General features: G+C 36.9%; 1 protein-coding gene across 1 annotated transcript in view; it reads right to left on the bottom strand.

Annotated features, from left to right (window-relative positions):
• The window catches only part of AGMO (alkylglycerol monooxygenase), a 575,264-nt gene that overhangs the window by 221,779 nt on the left and 334,179 nt on the right, over positions 1-19,306 (bottom strand). Inside the window, exon 5 of the mRNA XM_053714114.1 lies at positions 3,003-3,098. Within this exon, the coding sequence (XP_053570089.1) occupies positions 3,003-3,098 (96 nt within the window). The remainder of the gene's footprint in view (positions 1-3,002; positions 3,099-19,306) is intronic.

Raw genomic sequence — 19,306 nt, forward strand, 5'->3', positions numbered from 1 at the left:
AGATGGGACAATTGTTACAATAGATGCCAGCCTTTTAGGTTGGGATGCAGTCTGAAACTCCCTGAAGGCTCAGGGATAGTGGACTTAGGAGGAGACCCTCCTTCTAATAAATATTCTGGAACTGGGAGTGATATTCCATGCTCTTCAGACTTGGCCTCAGTTAGCAACTCTGAGGTACATCATACTCAGTCGGACAATATACACGACTGTGGCTTACATCAGCCATCAAGGGGGAACAGAAGTTCCCTAGCGATGTTAGAAGTCTTACAATAATTCACTGGACAGAGACTCACTCTTGTCTATCAGCTATCCATATCCCAGGTGTTGAGAACTGGGAGGTGGATTTTCTAAGTCGTCAGACTTTTCTTCCGGGGGAGTGGGATTTCCTCCGGAGGTCAAGACCAAGCAGGAGAGGGCTTTGGTGTTTTTGACAGCGCCTGCGTAGCCACGCAGGACCTGGTATGCAGATCTGGTGGACATGTCATCCTTTCCATCACGGTCTCTGCTTCTGAGACAGGTCCCTCTACCTCAGGGTCCTTTCAACCATCTAAATAGAATCAATCTGAGATGGACTGCCTGGAGACTGAACGCTTGATGTTATCAAAGCATGGCTTCTCCGAGTCAGTCATTGATACCTTAATACAGACATGAAAGCCTGTCTCTAGGAAAATTGAACATAGATATGGTGTAAATATCTGATTGTTATGAATCCAAGGGTTACTCATGGAGTAAAGTCTGGATTCCCAGGATATTATCTTTTCTCCAAGATGCTTTTGAGAAAAGGGTTGTCAGCTAATTCCTTAAAAGGGGACAGATTTTTACTCTGTCTATTTTTTTGCACAAGCGTCTGGCAGGTATTCTAGATGTTCAGGCATTTGGTCAGGCTTTGGTTAGATCCAAGCCTGTGTTTAAAACTGTTGCTCCGCCATGGAGCTTAAACCTGATTCTTAAGGTTCTTCAAGAAGTTCCGTTTGAACCTTTTTTTGTTCCATAGATATCAATCTTTATCTTGGAAAGTTCCTTTTGGGTAGCTAATTCCTCGACTCGTAGAGTCTCCAAGTTATCTGTGTTACAATGTGATTCTCCTTATCTGGTCCTTCGTACGGATAAGGTAGTCCTGCGTACCAACCTGGGTTTTTTCCTAAGGTGGTATCTAACAAGTACATCACTCAAGAGATAGTTGTTCCATGCTTGTATCCTAATCCTTCCTCAAAGAAGGAACGTCTATTACACAATATTGGACGTGGTTTGTGCTTTAAAGTTTTACTTACAAGCTACTACAGTTTTCATCAAACGTTCACCTTGTTTGTTGTCTATTCTGGACAGAGGAGAGGTCAAAAGACTTCAGCAGCCTCTCTGTCTTTTTGGTTAAAAAGCATAATTCATTTAGCTTATGAGACTGCTGGACAGCAGCCTCCTGAAGGGATTACAGCTCATTCTACTAGAGCTGTGGTTTTCACTTGGGCCTTTTTTAAATGTGGCTTCTGTTGAACAGATTTACAAGACGGAGTCTTGGTCTGCGCTTCATACTTTTCAAATTTAACAAATTTGATACCTTGCTTCTTCGGAGGCTATTTTTGGGAGAAAGGGTTTTTTACAGGCAGTTTTAACTTCCGTTTAAGTACCTGCCTTGTCCCTCCCATCATCCGTGTACTTTAGCTTTGGTATTGGTATTCCATAAGTAATGGATGATCCGTGGACTGGATACACTTAACAAGAGAAAACATAATTTATGCTTACCTGATAAATTTATTTCTCTTGTAGTGTATCCAGTCCACGGCCCGCCCTGTCACTTTAAGGCAGGTAATTTTTTCATTTGAACTACAGTCACCACTGCACCCTATGGTTTTTCCTTTCTCTGCATGTTTTCGGTCGAATGACTGAATATGGCAGTTAGGGGAGGAGCTATATAGCAGCTTTGCTGTGGGTGGACTCTTGCAGCTTCCTGTTGGGAAGGAGAATATATTCCATAAGTAATGGATGATCCGTGGACTGGATACACTACAAGAGAAATAAATTTATCAGGTAAGCATAAATTATGTTTTTTTACCTCTGTGATTACCTTGTATCTAAGCCTCTGCAAACTGCCCCCTTATTTCAGTTCTTTTGACAGACATGCATTTTAGCCAATCAGTGCTGACTCCAGGGTAATTTAACGTGCATGAGCTCAATGTTATCTATATGAAACACATTAATTAATGCCCTCTAGTGGTCAAAATGTATTCAGATTAGAGGCAGTCTTTAATGTCTAAGAAATTAGCATATGAACCTCCTAGAATTAGCTTTTAACTAAGAATACAACAAGAACAAAGCAAAATTGGTGATAAAAGTAAATTTGAAAGTTTAAAATTACATTCCCTATGTAAATCATGAAAGGTTTTTTTTTGTATTTGACTGTCCCTTTAAGCATTGAAATCACTGAAAAAAACACTCTAGCAACAATACTGGAGGATTTTTTTTTTTTACAATATTGCGATTAACCCCTTAATTATTTAAAGCTATGACAAAATATTCCCAAGATTTGCAGATGTAGGTAAAATAAATAAAATAAAACACAAAGGTTAAAAATTAAGCTACAAATCACATTTTTGAATGAACTTTTACATAGAAAAACATATCACCCATAAGCCCTGGATACAAATTCATTTTTGATAGTTTTTAGAAAAAAACACAAATTTTATCTAGGAAGGAAAATACATAAAACATGTATTTGCTTATCAAGGTCTAAACCGTTACAAGATACAGGCATATGTTACATGAAAAAGAAAAGAGTTTGATACTATACAGATTTAACAAAAGAATGTTATCTAATTGAGACCAACTGGTCTCATTGTTTCTTATAAACTTAGCAATATATTCAGTAAAAGAACTGGAAATGAACAGATGGTTTTCTTTAAAGAAGGCAGACAAAGATTTTTCATACACAATAAATCAGTTCCTAGTGGATTTCTAAGACAGTGCCCAAGGCAAGGAGTTAAGGTATGGTTTTAAGCGTTGTTTACCTCAGTATGTATCCAGAATTGGTAAAGGAGGTTGAACTGAAGATGAACAGCAAATACTGATGGAGGAACACACAAAGCCATTGGCATATAGAACATCTGATGGGGAAAAAACATATATTTTATAAAATAATATTTAGTAAATAATAGTCCTTTATGACATAAAAAAGCAGTCTCTAGTTTTATGCGAAAGGTAACATTCCTCAAAAATGCAACATAAACATTTTCACTATAATAGACTTGGTTTGGCCTGAAGAACAGCAAACATGAATAAAGTGAAACTATCTTGAAGGATCAAGAGATTTATTTCATATTTCATTCTAGAAGGATTTTAGACAGGATCAATTCAGAGTAAATTTCAGCCCCAGCAGAACTCTGTAGACAAGCACTTATGAAGACCCAAATTTCATTTTAGGTTATCTTCAAATTGAAGAGAACTAATTTTGATGTATCTTGATGAAGAAAAAAAAAAGAAGAAAATTCAGAAATAAAATTTGAATTCCAGGAGTTTATGTTGACTGTTTGGATACACAGCACATATTAAATTTCTAAAGTGTGTTCATATATATGTGAGTTAGAAACAAAAAGGTAATTTAATAAACTGAAGTTAAAAAAAAGTGGAGTTAACATTCTATGTATTATTTTCTCTTGTGGTAGCTTATGGGGTATATTACAAATAGCATTCTCATTATACTCCATAAAATACAAAGTAACTATAAGTAAAGGTATATTTAATGTAATTTTTAACTGTGATTCCCTGGGAAAAATGATAGAGGCCATTTCAATTAGAAGAGAAATATATTAGTCTAATGTTTACATATGATACAAATAATTTCATAAGGTTTTAATTGAATAAAAGTCTACCTAATGCATTTTAATACAGTTTTTTATTTGTTTATTTATGATAACAAATATATAAGAAATGGTATCACCATACCACTAAGATATCGCAGTAAATTGTTTTTCGCAATACTGAAAAAGCGTAAAAGTGTTTCCAGGTGTCCTATATACAAGTAAGCGTGACTAATAATTTCCTTTTAATCTAAAGTGAGAGAAATAATGAACTCAGGTACACACAGATGAACCAAAAGTGAGGTTTTTGTAACCTTTATATGTAATATGTACACTCAAGGTTCCCATCTATAATTTCTCTTGGGAATACAAATTGTAAGTGTAATATTTTTCATGTAACTAAACATCTGCTAATGGTCCACAGGTGGAATTTAACCTTGTATCACTGGCAATATTTGGCCACATTATAGTTATATATTTTTTTCAGCTAGTTCTGCATTCAATTTACATTGTTTGCAACTGATGGGTTGCTTTTTTAGGTGCTTATGTATTCTATTTAAATAATATACAATATTGCACCACATAAGTAAGTCTACAAATCAAATGTAGATCTTATCGTTTGAAAATTGAAGACTAATTAAATTGGCCTTATGGCTGCATTACATTGTAACCGAAAATGACTAGTATTTTTACAAACTGTGTTATTTTCATTTAATAATGCCTTGCTTGATTTGTGTTTTATGTAGTAGTTTAGAAATCAATCCTAAAGAAATATCAGTCAACAATGGCCAATAAAGAAGACATCTTATCTTAGTTAACAGATACACAAAATAGACTCTACTAAATGATCGTCTATCAGAAAGACTCAAGAAGAAACAGTGGGTAATATTAATATTGTAACTAAATAGATGTTTGTAACTAAATATATATACTTTTATATATACATACTGTATGTATATATATATATATATATATATATATATATATATATATATATAAATATATAAAATTATATTTATATAAACATTCTTTATGATTATTACCAAATAGAACAAAAACATGTTGTTTTAATAAAAATAATAACAACAATAATAACAATTATAACAATAATAATAATAATAATAAAAAGACAAATATTTGAAAGAAAAAAATTTACACATAAATCTACAATGCTTATCTTTATGCTTATTGTTTTAAATATTTAATAATCTTATTAATGAAATGGCAAATATCGTCCATGGTGTATATTCAATCTGTTAGAAGACTATTTTTACATGGGTTAATGCAGTACAATAATTATTTTCGTTCATTCATTTTTTATTTTATTTTGCATTGTGACCCCTCACCAAGAGTATTTCAACTCATCATATAAAAATATTATTTGGATTTTATAATTTGGATTTTCTTAAACTGTTTAGCACAGTTTTTATTTCTTCAGAACCTGTGTTGACTATTTTAGCTTCTTTGCATGATTTTTCCTTGAAGGCTGTCCATTTTAAAGGCACTCAATTCACATTCACAAACAACATATTGATATCAGAATGCTGCCTTGTGATTGCAAATGTAGTTGTTATTACTGCAAATGTTTAAAATCCAAACAACTAAAACAGCAAATCAATTTAACCCCTTCCCGCCATTAGGAGGTTTCATGCCGTCCTCTGATGAAGCACATGTGAGCATGCGCAAAACGCACCAGGCGTTTGTTTGAATGTTCTACCCTTTCATATTTGGCATCAAGCATTGGGCTTCTGTGTCACTTCTTGTTTCTCTTTGGACTCCCGTCCTATCTGTGCTGGGCTTTAGTGCTGTTAGGACGGCATGGAATCTCCTAGCCATTTGGCTGTACTACTTCCTGAATGGGATTATGGGCTTGAGGGAGTGCCTAGCACCATAGACACTCCTCCCCTGATATGATCCCATCATTGATATCACAAAATTGAATGAACAATCCTGATTGGTTTTTTAAAGTTCCTTTAAAGTGGGATGTGGCTACTGAGAAAACTGTGGGGTAAAATATCTTCCTATTTTTACATAGAAATGTACATATTACATTCTTTCTCTCTCTCTTGCTCTCTCTCTCAATCTCTCTCTCGGGTTAACACACATGAAGAGTTAGTTATCTTAAGGAGCGCTATTGAAATAATAAATATATAATAATAATAAATTAATTAGCACATAAACAAACTTACACATAGATCTTCACACTCTCACACACAAACACACACACTAACAAACTTACATACATATTCTCACTCTCACACACACACATGCACTCTTTATCGCACTAACACACACACTCTTACACACATTGACTCACACACACACTCTTGCACACACACACACACACAAACGCACTTACTCTTTCACACAAAGAAACTTACACACACAGACAGAGAAATAACTAGGCATGTGTCACCTTTTTAGCTGTGGCTGTTTCCCAAGTCTGACTTATCTTCACCCAGACACGCAAATGAAAACCCAAACAGGTGACAACCCTAGGGGTCCAATGATCTAAAGGTCTCTGGGCTGGCTAGATTGTTAAACATGCTTGCCAGTACTTCTATTTGCCTGGTGGGATGATCTAAAGCCACTTTTTACCCTGAAAATAGGGTGTTTTGCTAAGGGGCGTATACTGCATTTTCATAAGGGGAGGAGATGCATACATTACATAAGTGCACAATAAAATTAGTATATAAAACCATAATTTAACCAGATACACAAAAAATACAAAGAAAAAAATTGTATTGTTATGGTGCATCCAAAATCATAACAAAATTCTTCACCAAAAATTGTATTTTATCCAAAAATATACAATTTGCATGTAAATTAAACAGGAATAAATTGTATTAAATATGCACACCATAAATTGTAATTTAAGTACACTGGATGCACAAAACACACAGACATTCTTACTTATAAGTACAAAATACAAAGCATAATTGTTGTTTTTAAAATGGCTGAACATGGGTGCCCCATGGGCGTTTATGAAATTGTCTCTCTAATCCCAGTGTAATTCTACAAGATTTTCATGCTGCAGATCTCACAGTTTTATCTCGCAAACCAAAAATTGTCGAGCTTTTCTCAAAACACTCAAAATACTTATAGCCCTAACAGACAAGCACATGCATATGAAAATATAGGCAATTGTAAGATGTGAAACCAGTGTAATGTGGTTTATATTGGCTGCAGGATTTTATTATTACAGTGCACCCCCTGCTCACTTCACTCTAAGAAGCGTAGTGTCCCTTTCCAAGAAGCTTCATTACTTTCAATAGGAGACATCTCCCCACTCTTAGGGACTTCCCCATAATTCCACATAGCTAGCAACTGCGAGGGTCAGCATGAAAAACTATATCTGATCTGGTGAAGTTTAGATCTAATAAAAGTATAGTAAACTATTAAATGTAGGAAGCCATAATATTCATGATATACTATATTTGATGATAACTACTGTCTAACAAATAAAATATTGGCATTTTTACAATTGTGTCTGTTAGTGATTCCTATTAATTTCATTGTGGATCAGATTTATTTCCCTTCATCCTCCAGTAAAGTATAAACTAGAAAGTATAGAAACAGTCTGGACAGGAAAACATAAAAAACTAAATGTATATACTCTTTAACAGGCCATAGAGGTATTCTCCTATCCATACTGACAGCTTCTTCCAACTTTGCTGAGGCAGAGATTTTTAAAAGAAAAGAACGTAAAACATAATTATTAATAACACACTTAATTATGCACAGTTAAAAAAAAATGTTTTATTATTTATTCCAGTAATTTAACTCTAAAAAATAGTTTTTTGCCACTGGATCATGAAAAGCTTGTACGCATCCTGTAGGATTCAGAAAAATGACCCTGCAATATATTAGACATTAATTTATATCTCTCCAGAAAAGAAGATAAGATAAACATTCTCAAGAGGCTTTTAAATGGGTGTGTCTCTGGACTGCAAAATGATGCAAACTGTGCTTACAAAAACACAATTTTTAAAACATTTATTCTGTATGCCGAATGCTTTGCTGATCTATAATATACTATACATACGTGAGGTATAAGAAGGAATGACAAAGAAGCTGATATAATTTGCATGATCTATTTCCTATATCTTTTTTTTTTATCAGTCGCTGATCTGCTTCAACAAATATTTTAAAGATACATTAAACAGTTTGCTATTGTAATATAAATTGTTTAATTATGTAAAGTGATTTAACTTTGAAAATTGTCTTTTTTTCTCCATTCTACTGAGTTCAGAAATTGGTACCACCATGTTGAAACCTAATTTTCCCCCTTATCTATGTGTTCTACTGTGGACAATTAGAGAGAGATATATAACAGGCAATAAAAGAGAATGTGCAAACAAGGCTGTGTGAAAAACCTGTGAGATAGATAATTTAAAGGGACACTGAACACACATTTTTTATTTCGTGATTCAGATAGAGCATGACATTTTAAGCAATTTTCTCATTTATTCCTATTATCAAATTTTCTTCATTCTCTTGGTATCTTTATTTGAAATGCAAGAATGTAAGTTTAGATACCGGACCATTTTTTGTGAACAACCTGGGTTGTTCTTGCTGATTGGTGGATAAATTCATCCACCAATAAAAAAGTGCTGTTCAGACTTCTAAACAAAAAAAAGCTTAGATGCCTTCTTTTTCAAATAAAGATAGCAAGAGAACGAAGAAAAAATGATAATAGGAGTAAATTAGAAAGTTGCTTAAAATTGCATGCTCTATCTGAATCACAAAATAAAAAAATTGGGTTCAGTGTCCCTTTAACAAACCTATATTCAACAGAGCCTTGTTTTATATCTGCCTCAAATTTCCATGATAAGCAAAAACATGAAGCAACATGGTGGCGCCCATTAATTTATAGAAAACTAAAGTACTTTGTTGAAACTAAACATTTCCACTTAAATGGACAGCAAAGTTAAAACGAAAATTAAATGGATTTGAAAGAGCATGTTTTTTTTTTAAACAACTTTCTGATTTGCTTTCATTATCAAATGTGCTTAGTCGACTTGAAATCCTTTGTTAAAGAATAATCCTAGGTGAGCAGAGGGGAGAGCACACATGTCTTTAGCTATTTAGCAGCAGTGTTTGCAACAATGTTTATAGCAATGTTATATATAGTTGCAAACACTGCTACCATACAGGTTATGCGTTCGTGTTTTAACACTGAAAAAATTGCTAATTTCAGCGTTAAAACAGCAACGCATCCATTACAAGTAATGTCGGTATAGCTGTGCCGCAAGCCTATTAGCCTGTAACGCAATGTCAGTCCCGAACTTGTAAAAATTATGTTTTTTCATGGGACTTCCATAGCGCAGCCATTACAAATTTTGCGGTGAGGCTAAAAATCTTGCGTTGCAGCCTATACCAACAAGTTCTGTACCGCCATCTGAGAGCAGTAGTTATGAGTTTTGCGCCACAAAACTGTTACACAAAACTCTTAACTAAAGTGTTACAAAGTACACTAAACACTCATAAACGACCTATTAACCCCTAAACGCCCCCTAACTTTATATTAAAATTTTAATTTCCCTATCTTAAATTAAATTAAAACTTACCTGTCAAATTAAAAAAAAAAACTAAGTTTAAACTAACAATTAAATTATTAAACTAAAATTAAACTAACTACCAATTAAAGAAAACTAAAATACACATTAAAAAAATCCTAACACTACTATAAAAATTACAAAGTCTCTAATTACAAAAAATAAAAAATACTAAATTACAAAAAACAATAAACACTAAATTGCGAAAAATAACAAATGAAAAACTACCAATAGCCCTTAAAAGGTCTGGCATTTTGTAGGGCATTGCCCTAAGTTAAACAGCTCCTTTACCTGTAAAAAAAATACAAAGACCCCCCAACAGTAAAACCCACCACCCAACCAACCCCCTAAAATAAAAAAACCTAACTCTAACAAAAATCTAATCTACCCATTGCCTTGAAAAAGGGCATTTGTATGGGCATTGCCCTTAAAAGGGCATTTAGCTCTTTCTAAGAAATGCCCAACCCCTAATCTGAAAGAAAAAAAAACATCCAAAAAACCTTAAAGAAAACCTAACACTAACCCCTCTTTAGGTACTCACAGTTTCTGAAGTTCCGCTTGAAGGATCTTCATCCTGGCGGCTGCATCTTGATCCAGGCGGCTCCATCTTCATCCAGGCGACATCCTCTATCTTCATCCCGGCGGCGCATAGCGGCTCCATCCTGAAGACATCCAGGGCGGAGCATACTGATTTGAACAGCCAATAGAATTTCAGAAGCTCTCATTCTATTGGCTGTTTTAAACAGCCAACAGGATTTCAGTAGCTCTCATCCTATTGGCTGATTTGAATTTCCAAAATCAAATCAGCCAATAGGAATGCAAGGGACGCCATTTTGAATCACGTCCCTTGCATTGAAGATTCATTATACGGCGGCGACCGTATGAAGAGGATGCTCCGCGCCTGTCATGATCCAGCCTAGAATTGAACCTGGGACCTGTTTCTATTTCTGCTGCTGTTCTTTCCCAGTCTGCTGACTTATCTCTTCGCCACCAGATGGCTTGGTCACAGGCTAAGAATATTGGTTTTCTATTTGCTGCTAGTTTGTCTCTTTGGCTCCACCTGCCTAGTGCCTACCAGCTGTAACAAATCATATAATCAGCAGCCTGCTATATTAGGCAGGTTTACTTTCAGTTCTGGGCCTTGACATTGAGTGTTGCACTCTGACAGAGCCTCTGCTCCTGATTCCTGTTTAAATTCAGCTTTGTTGGATTTCCTGGTGCCTGATTACTGCTTCATTTTGAGACTACTCTTCTGGATTTTTCCCTTGGCACTGTGTTTCATTTCTGGACTGATTTTCTGGTAATTGACCTTAGCTAATTCTCTGATATTTCCTAAGGACTGCCTCAGAGTACCAGTCTACAACCTATGCAAGTATCCTGACTGTTATTACAAAGCTCTGCATTCCTGCCTGTTACTACGAAGTTTCCAATTTAGAGCCTATGCAAGTATCCTGCCTGTTATTACAAAGATCTGCATTCCTGCCTGTCACTACAGAGTTTCCAGTCTACAGCCTATGCAAGTATCCTGCCTGTTATTACAAAGATCTGCATTCCTGTCTGTTACTACAGAGTTCCAGTTTACAGCCTATCCTCACATTTGTCTGCTGTTAAAAAATTACTTGTCTAGAGCATATCTGCTTTCCTGCCTGTTACTAAAGAGTTCCAGACTACAGCCTATGCAAGTATTCAGCCTGTTATTACAAATATCTGCATTCTACCTGTTACTACAGAGTTCCAGTCTACAGCCTATGCAAGTATCCTGCCTGTTATTACAAAAATCTACATTCCTGTCTGTTACTACAGAGTTCCAGTTTACTGCCTATGCAAGTATTCTGCCTGTAATTACAGTTACCTGATTACAGCATCTCTTCATATCCTCCCTGTTTCTGTCAAGTTTTGGTCTACAGTATCTTGATCTACGTATCCTGCCTGCTATTGCCAAGTTTCTTGTCTAAAGTTTATTTACATTTTTGCCTGCTTTAATACTGTCTAAACCAAGTTACTTTGTATTTTTGTCTACACAGAGACTTTGCCTTTTATCTAGTTTACATCTCTCTGCATTGCTAATTAACCTATCAATAAAAGCTTCACCTTTATTTCCTAAAACCCTTGTACCTGTTTAATTATGCCAAAAAAGAAAGACTCACACAGATAAAACACAACTTTAACCCCAGAACCTGACACTTCGGCACAACAGCTTCCAACAACTGAACCTGCTCCCTTGAAGAGTGTGACAGCACCGGATGTCTTCAGGATGGACCCGCTCTGCGCTGCCGGGATGAAGATAGAAGACGCTGCCTGGAAGAAGATGGAGCTGCCTGAATGAAAATGGAGCCGCGGGGATGAAGATCGTTCAAGTGGGACTTCAGCAACTGTGAGTACCTAAAGAGGGGTTAGTGTTAGGTTTTTTTAAGGTTTTTTTGGCTGGGTTTTTTTTTAGATTAGGGATTGGGCATTTCTTAAAAGAGCTAAACGCCATTTTAAGGGCATTGCCCATACAAATGCCCTTTTCAGGGCAATGTGTAGATAGTTAGGGTTTTTTTTTTGTTTTTTTGGGGGGTGGGGTTTGGAATGTTAGTGGGTCTTAGTATTTTTGTTTAGAAGAGCTGATATCTTTAGGGCAATGCCCTACAAAAGACTCTATTAAGAGCTATTGGTAGTTTATTCTAGATTAGGTTTCTTTTATTTTGGCGTGTTTTTTTTTTTTTAAATGGCTATTAGAATAGGAACAATTTTTATTATTTTGGTAATTCGTTTGTTATTTTGTGTAATTTTTTTTCTTCATTTTGGTGTGGGTTTTTATTTTGAGATTAGGGGTTGGGCATTTCTTAAAAGAGCTGAATGCCCTTTTAAGGGCAGGAAAAATAGCTGAATGCCCTTTTAAGGACAATGCCCATACATATGCCCTTTTCAGGGCAATGGGTAGATTAGGTTTTACTTTATTTTTATTTTGTGGGTTTGTATACTGTTAGGGGGTGTTTGTTTTTCTTTTGTAGGAAAAGAGCTGTTATCTTTAGGGCAATGCACTACAAAAGGCAATTTTAAGGGCCCACAAAAGGCCCTTTTTAAGGGCCCCTGGGGCGCGATCCGATATCGATCGCAGTTTGCGGTGCAAGCGAGGGAACCGGCGTCGCCCGCAGTTTCAGCTCGCAACTCGAGCTATCCCATATAGGTCGCCGTCAGATGCTAACGTGCCGTAAGTCTCACAAACCAGCGATGTCCAGAAATCTGCGTAAGTACAAATTTCTGGCGTCGCCAGTGACTTGCGCCACGTTAGAATCTGCCGGCGCCTATAAAACCTGACTAAAGTCTAAAACACCCGCACTGTCTAACACGCCTCCCTAACATAGCCCGCACTGTCTAACCCTCTATCCGCTATCCCCCCTCACTATCCTAACAATAAAAAAGCTATTAACCCCTAAACCGTCGCTCCCGTACCCCGCCGCCAGCTATATTATATCTATAACCCCCTAAAGTGAGCCCCTAACACCGCCGCCACCTATATTAAAATTATTAACCCCTAATGTAAGCCCCTTACACCGCCGCCATCTCTATTAAAATGATTAACCCCTAATTTAATCTACCTACCCTGCCGCCAGCTATATTATCTATATTAACCCTAAGTATATTATAGTTAATATAGGTATTACATTATATATATTAACTATATTAACCCTAATTATATTAGGGTTAATATAGTTAATATAGTTACTATAGTATTTATATTAACTATATTAACTCTATCTAACCCTAACTAAATTTATATTAAATTAATCTAATTCATTTATAAACTAAAATATTCCTATTTAAATCTAAATACTTACCTATAAAATAAACCCTAAGATAGCTACAATATAATTAATAATTACATTGTAGCTATGTTAGGGTTAATATTTATTTTACAGGTAAATAGTTAATTATTTTAACTAGGTATAATAGATATTAAATAGTTATTAACTATTTAATATCTACCTAGTTAAAATAATTACCCAATTACCTGTAAAATAAATCCTAACCTAAGTTACAAATACACCTACACTATCAATAAATTTAATAAACTACTAACATCTATCTAAAAATACAATTAAATTAACTAAACTAAATTACAAAAAAAAACAAACACTAAATTACAAAAAATAAAAAAAAGATTACAAGATATTTAAGCTAATTACACCTATTCTAAGCCCCCTAATAAAATAATAAACCCCCAAAATAAAAAAAATTCCCTGCCCTATTCTAAATTCAACAAATTTCAAAGCTCTTTACCTTACCAGCCCTTAAAAGGGCCTTTTGTGGGGCATGCCCCAAAGAATTCAGCTCTTTTGCATACAAATACAATACCCCCCCCCCATTACAACCCACCACCCACATACCCCTATTCTAAACCCACCCAAACCCCCCTTAAAAAAGCCTAACACTACCCCCCTGAAGATCTCCCTACCTTGTCTTCACCACACCGGGCCGAACTCCTGATCCGATCTGGGCGATGTCTTCCTCCAAGCGGCAAAGAAGAATTCTTCCTCCGGCGATGTCTTCCTCCAAGCGGCAAAGAAGAATTCTTCCTCCGGCGACGTCTTCCTCCAAGCGGCAGCAAAGTCTTCATTCTTCCGGCGGCATCTTCAATCTTCTTTCTTCGCTCCGCCGCCGCGGAGCATCCATCCCGGCCGACTGCTGAACTTGGAATGATGTACCTTTAAATGACGTCATCCAAGATGGCGTCCGCCGAATTCCGATTGGCTGATAGGATTCTATCAGCCAATCGGAATTAAGTTAAAAAAATCTGATTGGCTGATTGAATCAGCCAATCAGATTCAAGTTCAATCCGATTGGCTGATCCAATCAGCCAATCAGATTGAGCTCGCATTCTATTGGCTGTTCCGATCAGCCAATAGAATGCAAGCTCAATCTGATTGGCTGATTGGATCAGCCAATCGGATTGAACTTGAATCTGATTGGCTGATTCAATCAGCCAATCAGATTTTTTTAACTTAATTCCGATTGGCTGATAGAATCCTATCAGCCAATCGGAATTCGGCGGACGCCATCTTGGATGACGTCATTTAAAGGTACATCATTCCAAGTTCAGCAGTCGGCCGGGATGGATGCTCCGCGGCGGCAGAGCGAAGAAAGAAGATTGAAGATGCCGCCGGAAGAATGAAGACTTTGCTGCCGCTTGGAGGAAGACGTCGCCGGAGGAAGAATTCTTCTTTGCCGCTTGGAGGAAGACATCGCCGGAGGAAGAATTCTTCTTTGCCGCTTGGAGGAAGACATCGCCCGGATCGGATCAGGAGTTCGGCCCGGTGTGGTGAAGACAAGGTAGGGAGATCTTCAGGGGGGTAGTGTTAGGCTTTTTTAAGGGGGGTTTGGGTGGGTTTAGAATAGGGGTATGTGGGTGGTGGGTTGTAATGGGGGGGGGGTATTGTATTTCTTGTATGCAAAAGAGCTGAATTCTTTGGGGCATGCCCCACAAAAGGCCCTTTTAAGGGCTGGTAAGGTAAAGAGCTTTGAAATTTGTTGAATTTAGAATAGGGCAGGGAATTTTTTTTATTTTGGGGGTTTATTATTTTATTAGGGGGCTTAGAATAGGTGTAATTAGCTTAAATATCTTGTAATCTTTTTTTTATTTTTTGTAATTTAGTGTTTGGTTTTTTTTTGTAATTTAGTTTAGTTAATTTAATTGTATTTTTAGATAGATGTTAGTAGTTTATTAAATTTATTGATAGTGTAGGTGTATTTGTAACTTAGGTTAGGATTTATTTTACAGGTAATTGGGTAATTATTTTAACTAGGTAGATATTAAATAGTTAATAACTATTTAATATCTATTATACCTAGTTAAAATAATTAACAATTTACCTGTAAAATAAATATTAACCCTAACATAGCTACAATGTAATTATTAATTATATTGTAGCTATCTTAGGGTTTATTTTATAGGTAAGTATTTAGATTTAAATAGGAACATTTTAGTTTATAAATGAATTAGATTAATTTAATAAGAATTTAGTTAGGGGTGTTAGGGTTAGATAGAGTTAATATAGTTAATATAAATACTATAGTAACTATATTAACCCTAATATAATTAGGGTTAATATAGTTAATATATATAATGTAATACCTATATTAACTATAATATACTTAGGGTTAATATAGATAATATAGCTGGCGGCGGGGTAGGTAGATTAAATTAGGGGTTAATCATTTTAATAGAGATGGCGGCGGTGTAAGGGGCTTACATTAGGGGTTAATCATTTTTATATAGGTGGCGGCGGTGTAAGGGGTCAGATTAGGGGATAGATAAGGTAGATGGCGGCGGTTTTAGAGGCTCACAGTAGGGGGTTAGTTTATGTAGATGGCGGCGGGGTCCGGGAGCGGCGGTTTAGGGGGTAATAACTTTATTAGGGATTTCGGTGGGGGGGGGGGATCGCGGTTGACAGGTAGATAGACATTGCGCATGCGTTAGGTGTTAGGTTTATTTTAGCAGATCGCGGTTGACAGGGAGATAGACATTGCGCATGCGTTAGATGTTAGGTTTATTTTCTAGTTAGTTTAGGGAGTTACGGGGCTCCAATAGTCAGCGTAAGGCTTCTTACGGCTGCTTTTTGTGGCGAGGTGAAAATGGAGTAAGTTTTCTCCATTTTCGCCACGTAAGTCCTTACGCTGCATATTGGATACCAAACTGCGCGGGTTTGGTATACCTGCCTATGGCCCAAAAAACTGCGGGCGACGGCAGAAATATACGCGCGTAACTTCTAGGTTACGCCATATATGTGATACCAAATCCGCGCAAATATTGGCGTCGCCGGCTTTTGCGGGCGACGCTTTATATCGGATCGACCCCCTGGTAGTTTATTATAGATTAGGGTTTTTTATTTTGGGATTTTTTTTAATTTTTTTTTTTAAATAATTTTTTTTATTTTGGATAATTTTGTTTGTTATTTTTTGTAATGGTAGTTTTTTTATTTTTGTAATGTTTGGTTTTAGTGTAAGGCAGCTTAGGTTTTATTTCACAGGTAAGTTTGTATTTATTTTAACTAGGTAGTTAGTAAATAGTTAATAACTATTTACTAACTAGTCTACCTAGTTAAAATAAATACAAACTTACCTGTGAAATAGAAATAAAACCTAAGATAGCTAAAATATAACTATTAGTTATATTGTAGCTAGCTTAGGTTTTATTTCACATTTAAGTATGTATTTAGTTTTAAATATGTATTATTTAGTTAATAATTGTAACTTTAATTTAGCTCTATTTTAATTATGTTAAAGTTAGGGGGTTTTAGAGTTAGGTTTAGGGGTTAATAGTTTAATTTAGGTTGTTGCGATGTGGGGGGCTGGCGGTTTAGGGCTTAATAGGTTTATTTAGTGGTTGTGATGTGGGAGGCCAGAGGTTTAGGGGTTAATAACTTTATTTAGTGGTGGCTATGTCAGGGAGTGGCAGAATAGGGGTAAATATATTTATTATAGTGTGGGTGATGTTGGGGTGCAGGGGAATAGGGGTTAGTAACTTTTAGTATAGTGGCGGCGATATCAGGAGCGGCAGATTAGGGGTTAATAGATTTATTTAGGTGGTGGCTATATCGGGAGCGGAAGATTAGGGGTTAATAACATTATGTAGGTGTCGGCGATGTCAGGGGCAGCAGATTAGGGGTGTTTAGACGTAGGATTTATGTTAGGGTGTTAGGTTTAAACATAACTTTTTTCCCCGAAGTCATCAATGGGGCTGCGTTATGGAGCTTTTCATTCCGTAATCGCAGGTGTTAGTTGTTTTTTTTTTTTTAACCCGCTCTCCCCATTGATGTCTATGGGGAAAGCGTGCACAAGCACGTCAAAACAGCACTTGTATTTTGTGTGGTATGGAGTTCAACACAACCATATCGCACGCACAAGCCGGCTGTTTCAAAACTTGTAATGGCAGCGCTATGGAGGGGGAAATAACGCAACTTTTGTTGTGTTCGTTAAAAACCCTCTAACCCGCATAACTCGTAATCCACATGATAGATTGTTAAAGACTGTGAATGTTTAACCCCTTAATGACCGAGGACGTGCAGGGTACGTCCTCAAAAAAAAGGCAGTTAATGCCTGAGGACGTACCCTGCACGTCCTCTGTGTGGAAAGCAGCTGGAAGCGATCCTGATCGCTTCCAGCTGCTTTCCGGTTATTGCAGTGATGCCTCGATATGGAGGCATCCTGCAATAACCTTACATGGCCTTCCGGTGCAGAGAGAGCCACTCTGTGGCCCTCTCTGCACCGGACATCGATGGCCGGTATCGTTGGTGGGTGGGAGCCGGCTTGGGAGGCGGGTGGGCGGCCATCGGTGGGTGCCGTGAAGTCAAGGGGGGGCGGGATCAGGGGCGGGAACGTTAGGGGGCGCGCGCGGGCGCGCGCGCGTGCACGGAGGGGGGGGGGGGGGGCGCGTGCACGGGCGGGAGCGGGTGGGAACCGCTACACTACGGCAAATATATTTAATAAAAAATACCCAAATCTTGTTTGTGCAAAAGCACAAAAAGAGATCGTGGAGGGGTGGGGGTTGGTTTGGTGTGGGGGGAAGCTACACTACAGAAAAAATTAGTAAAAATTTAAAAAAAGCATGTTTTTCTTCTAAACTGGGTACTGGCAGACAGCTGCCAGTACCCAAGATGGCGCAGATTAAGTTAGAGTGGGAGGGTTATAGAGCTGTTTGGGGGGGATCAGTGAGGTTAGGGGATAAGGGGGGATAGTACACAGCAGCATATGTAAATATGCCTTTTTAAAAACACACAAAAAAACCAAATATAGCTTTTATTTTAGTACTGGCAGACTTTCTGCCAGTACTTAAGATGGCGGGGACAATTGTGGGGTGGGGGAGGGAAGAGAGCTGTTTGGGAGGGATCAGGGGGTCTGATGTTTCAGGTGGGAGGCTGAGCTCTACTCTAAATGTGATATTAACCCTGCAAGCTCCCTACAAGCTACCTAATTAACCCCTTCACTGCTAGCTATAATACACGTGTGATGCGCAGCGGCATTTAGCGGCCTTCTAAATACCAAAAAGCAACGCCAAAGCCATATATGTCTGCTATTTCTGAACAAAGGGGATCCCAGAGAAGCATTTACAACCATTTGTGCCATAACTGCACAAGCTGTTTGTAAATGATTTCAGTGAGAAACCTAAAATTGTGAAAAATGTTACGTTTTTTTTAATTTGATCGCATTTGGCGGTGAAATGGTGGCATTAAATATACCAAAATGGGCCTAGATCAATACTTGGGGTTGTCTACTACACTACACTAAAGCTAAAATTACCCCAAAAAGCTCCCTACATGCTCCCTAATTAACCCCTTCACTGCTGGGCATAATACACGTGTGGTGCACAGTGGCATTTAGTGGCATTCTAATTACCAAAAAGCAACACCAAAGCCATATAAGTCTGCTATTTCTGAACAAAGGGGATCCCAGAGAACAATTTACAACCATTTGTGCCATAATTGCATAAGCTGTTTGTAAATAATTTCAGTGAGAAACCTAAAGTTTGTGAAAAAATTTGTGAAAAAGTGAACAATTTTTTTTATTTGATCGCATTTGGCGGTGAAATGGTGGCATGAAATATACAAAAATGGGCCTAGATCAATACTTTGGGATGTCTACTAAAAAAATATATATATATGTCAATAGATATTCAGAGATTCTTGAAAGATATTAGTGTTCTAATGTAACTAGCGCTAATTTTGAAAAAAAATGGTTTGGAAATAGCAAAGTGCTATTTGTATTTATTGCCCTATAACTTGCAAAAAAAGTAAAGAACATGTAAACATTGGGTATTTCTAAACTCAGGACAAAATTTAGAAACTATTTAGCATGGGTGTTTTTTGGTGGTTGTAGATGTGTAACAGATTTTGGGGGTCAAAGTTAGAAAAAGTGTATTTTTTTTCAATTTTTCCTCATATTTTATATTTTTTTTATAGTAAATTATAAGATATG

The sequence above is a fragment of the Bombina bombina genome, chromosome 5 (genome assembly GCF_027579735.1).
Source record: "Bombina bombina isolate aBomBom1 chromosome 5, aBomBom1.pri, whole genome shotgun sequence".
Classification (NCBI taxonomy): Eukaryota; Metazoa; Chordata; class Amphibia; order Anura; family Bombinatoridae; genus Bombina; species Bombina bombina.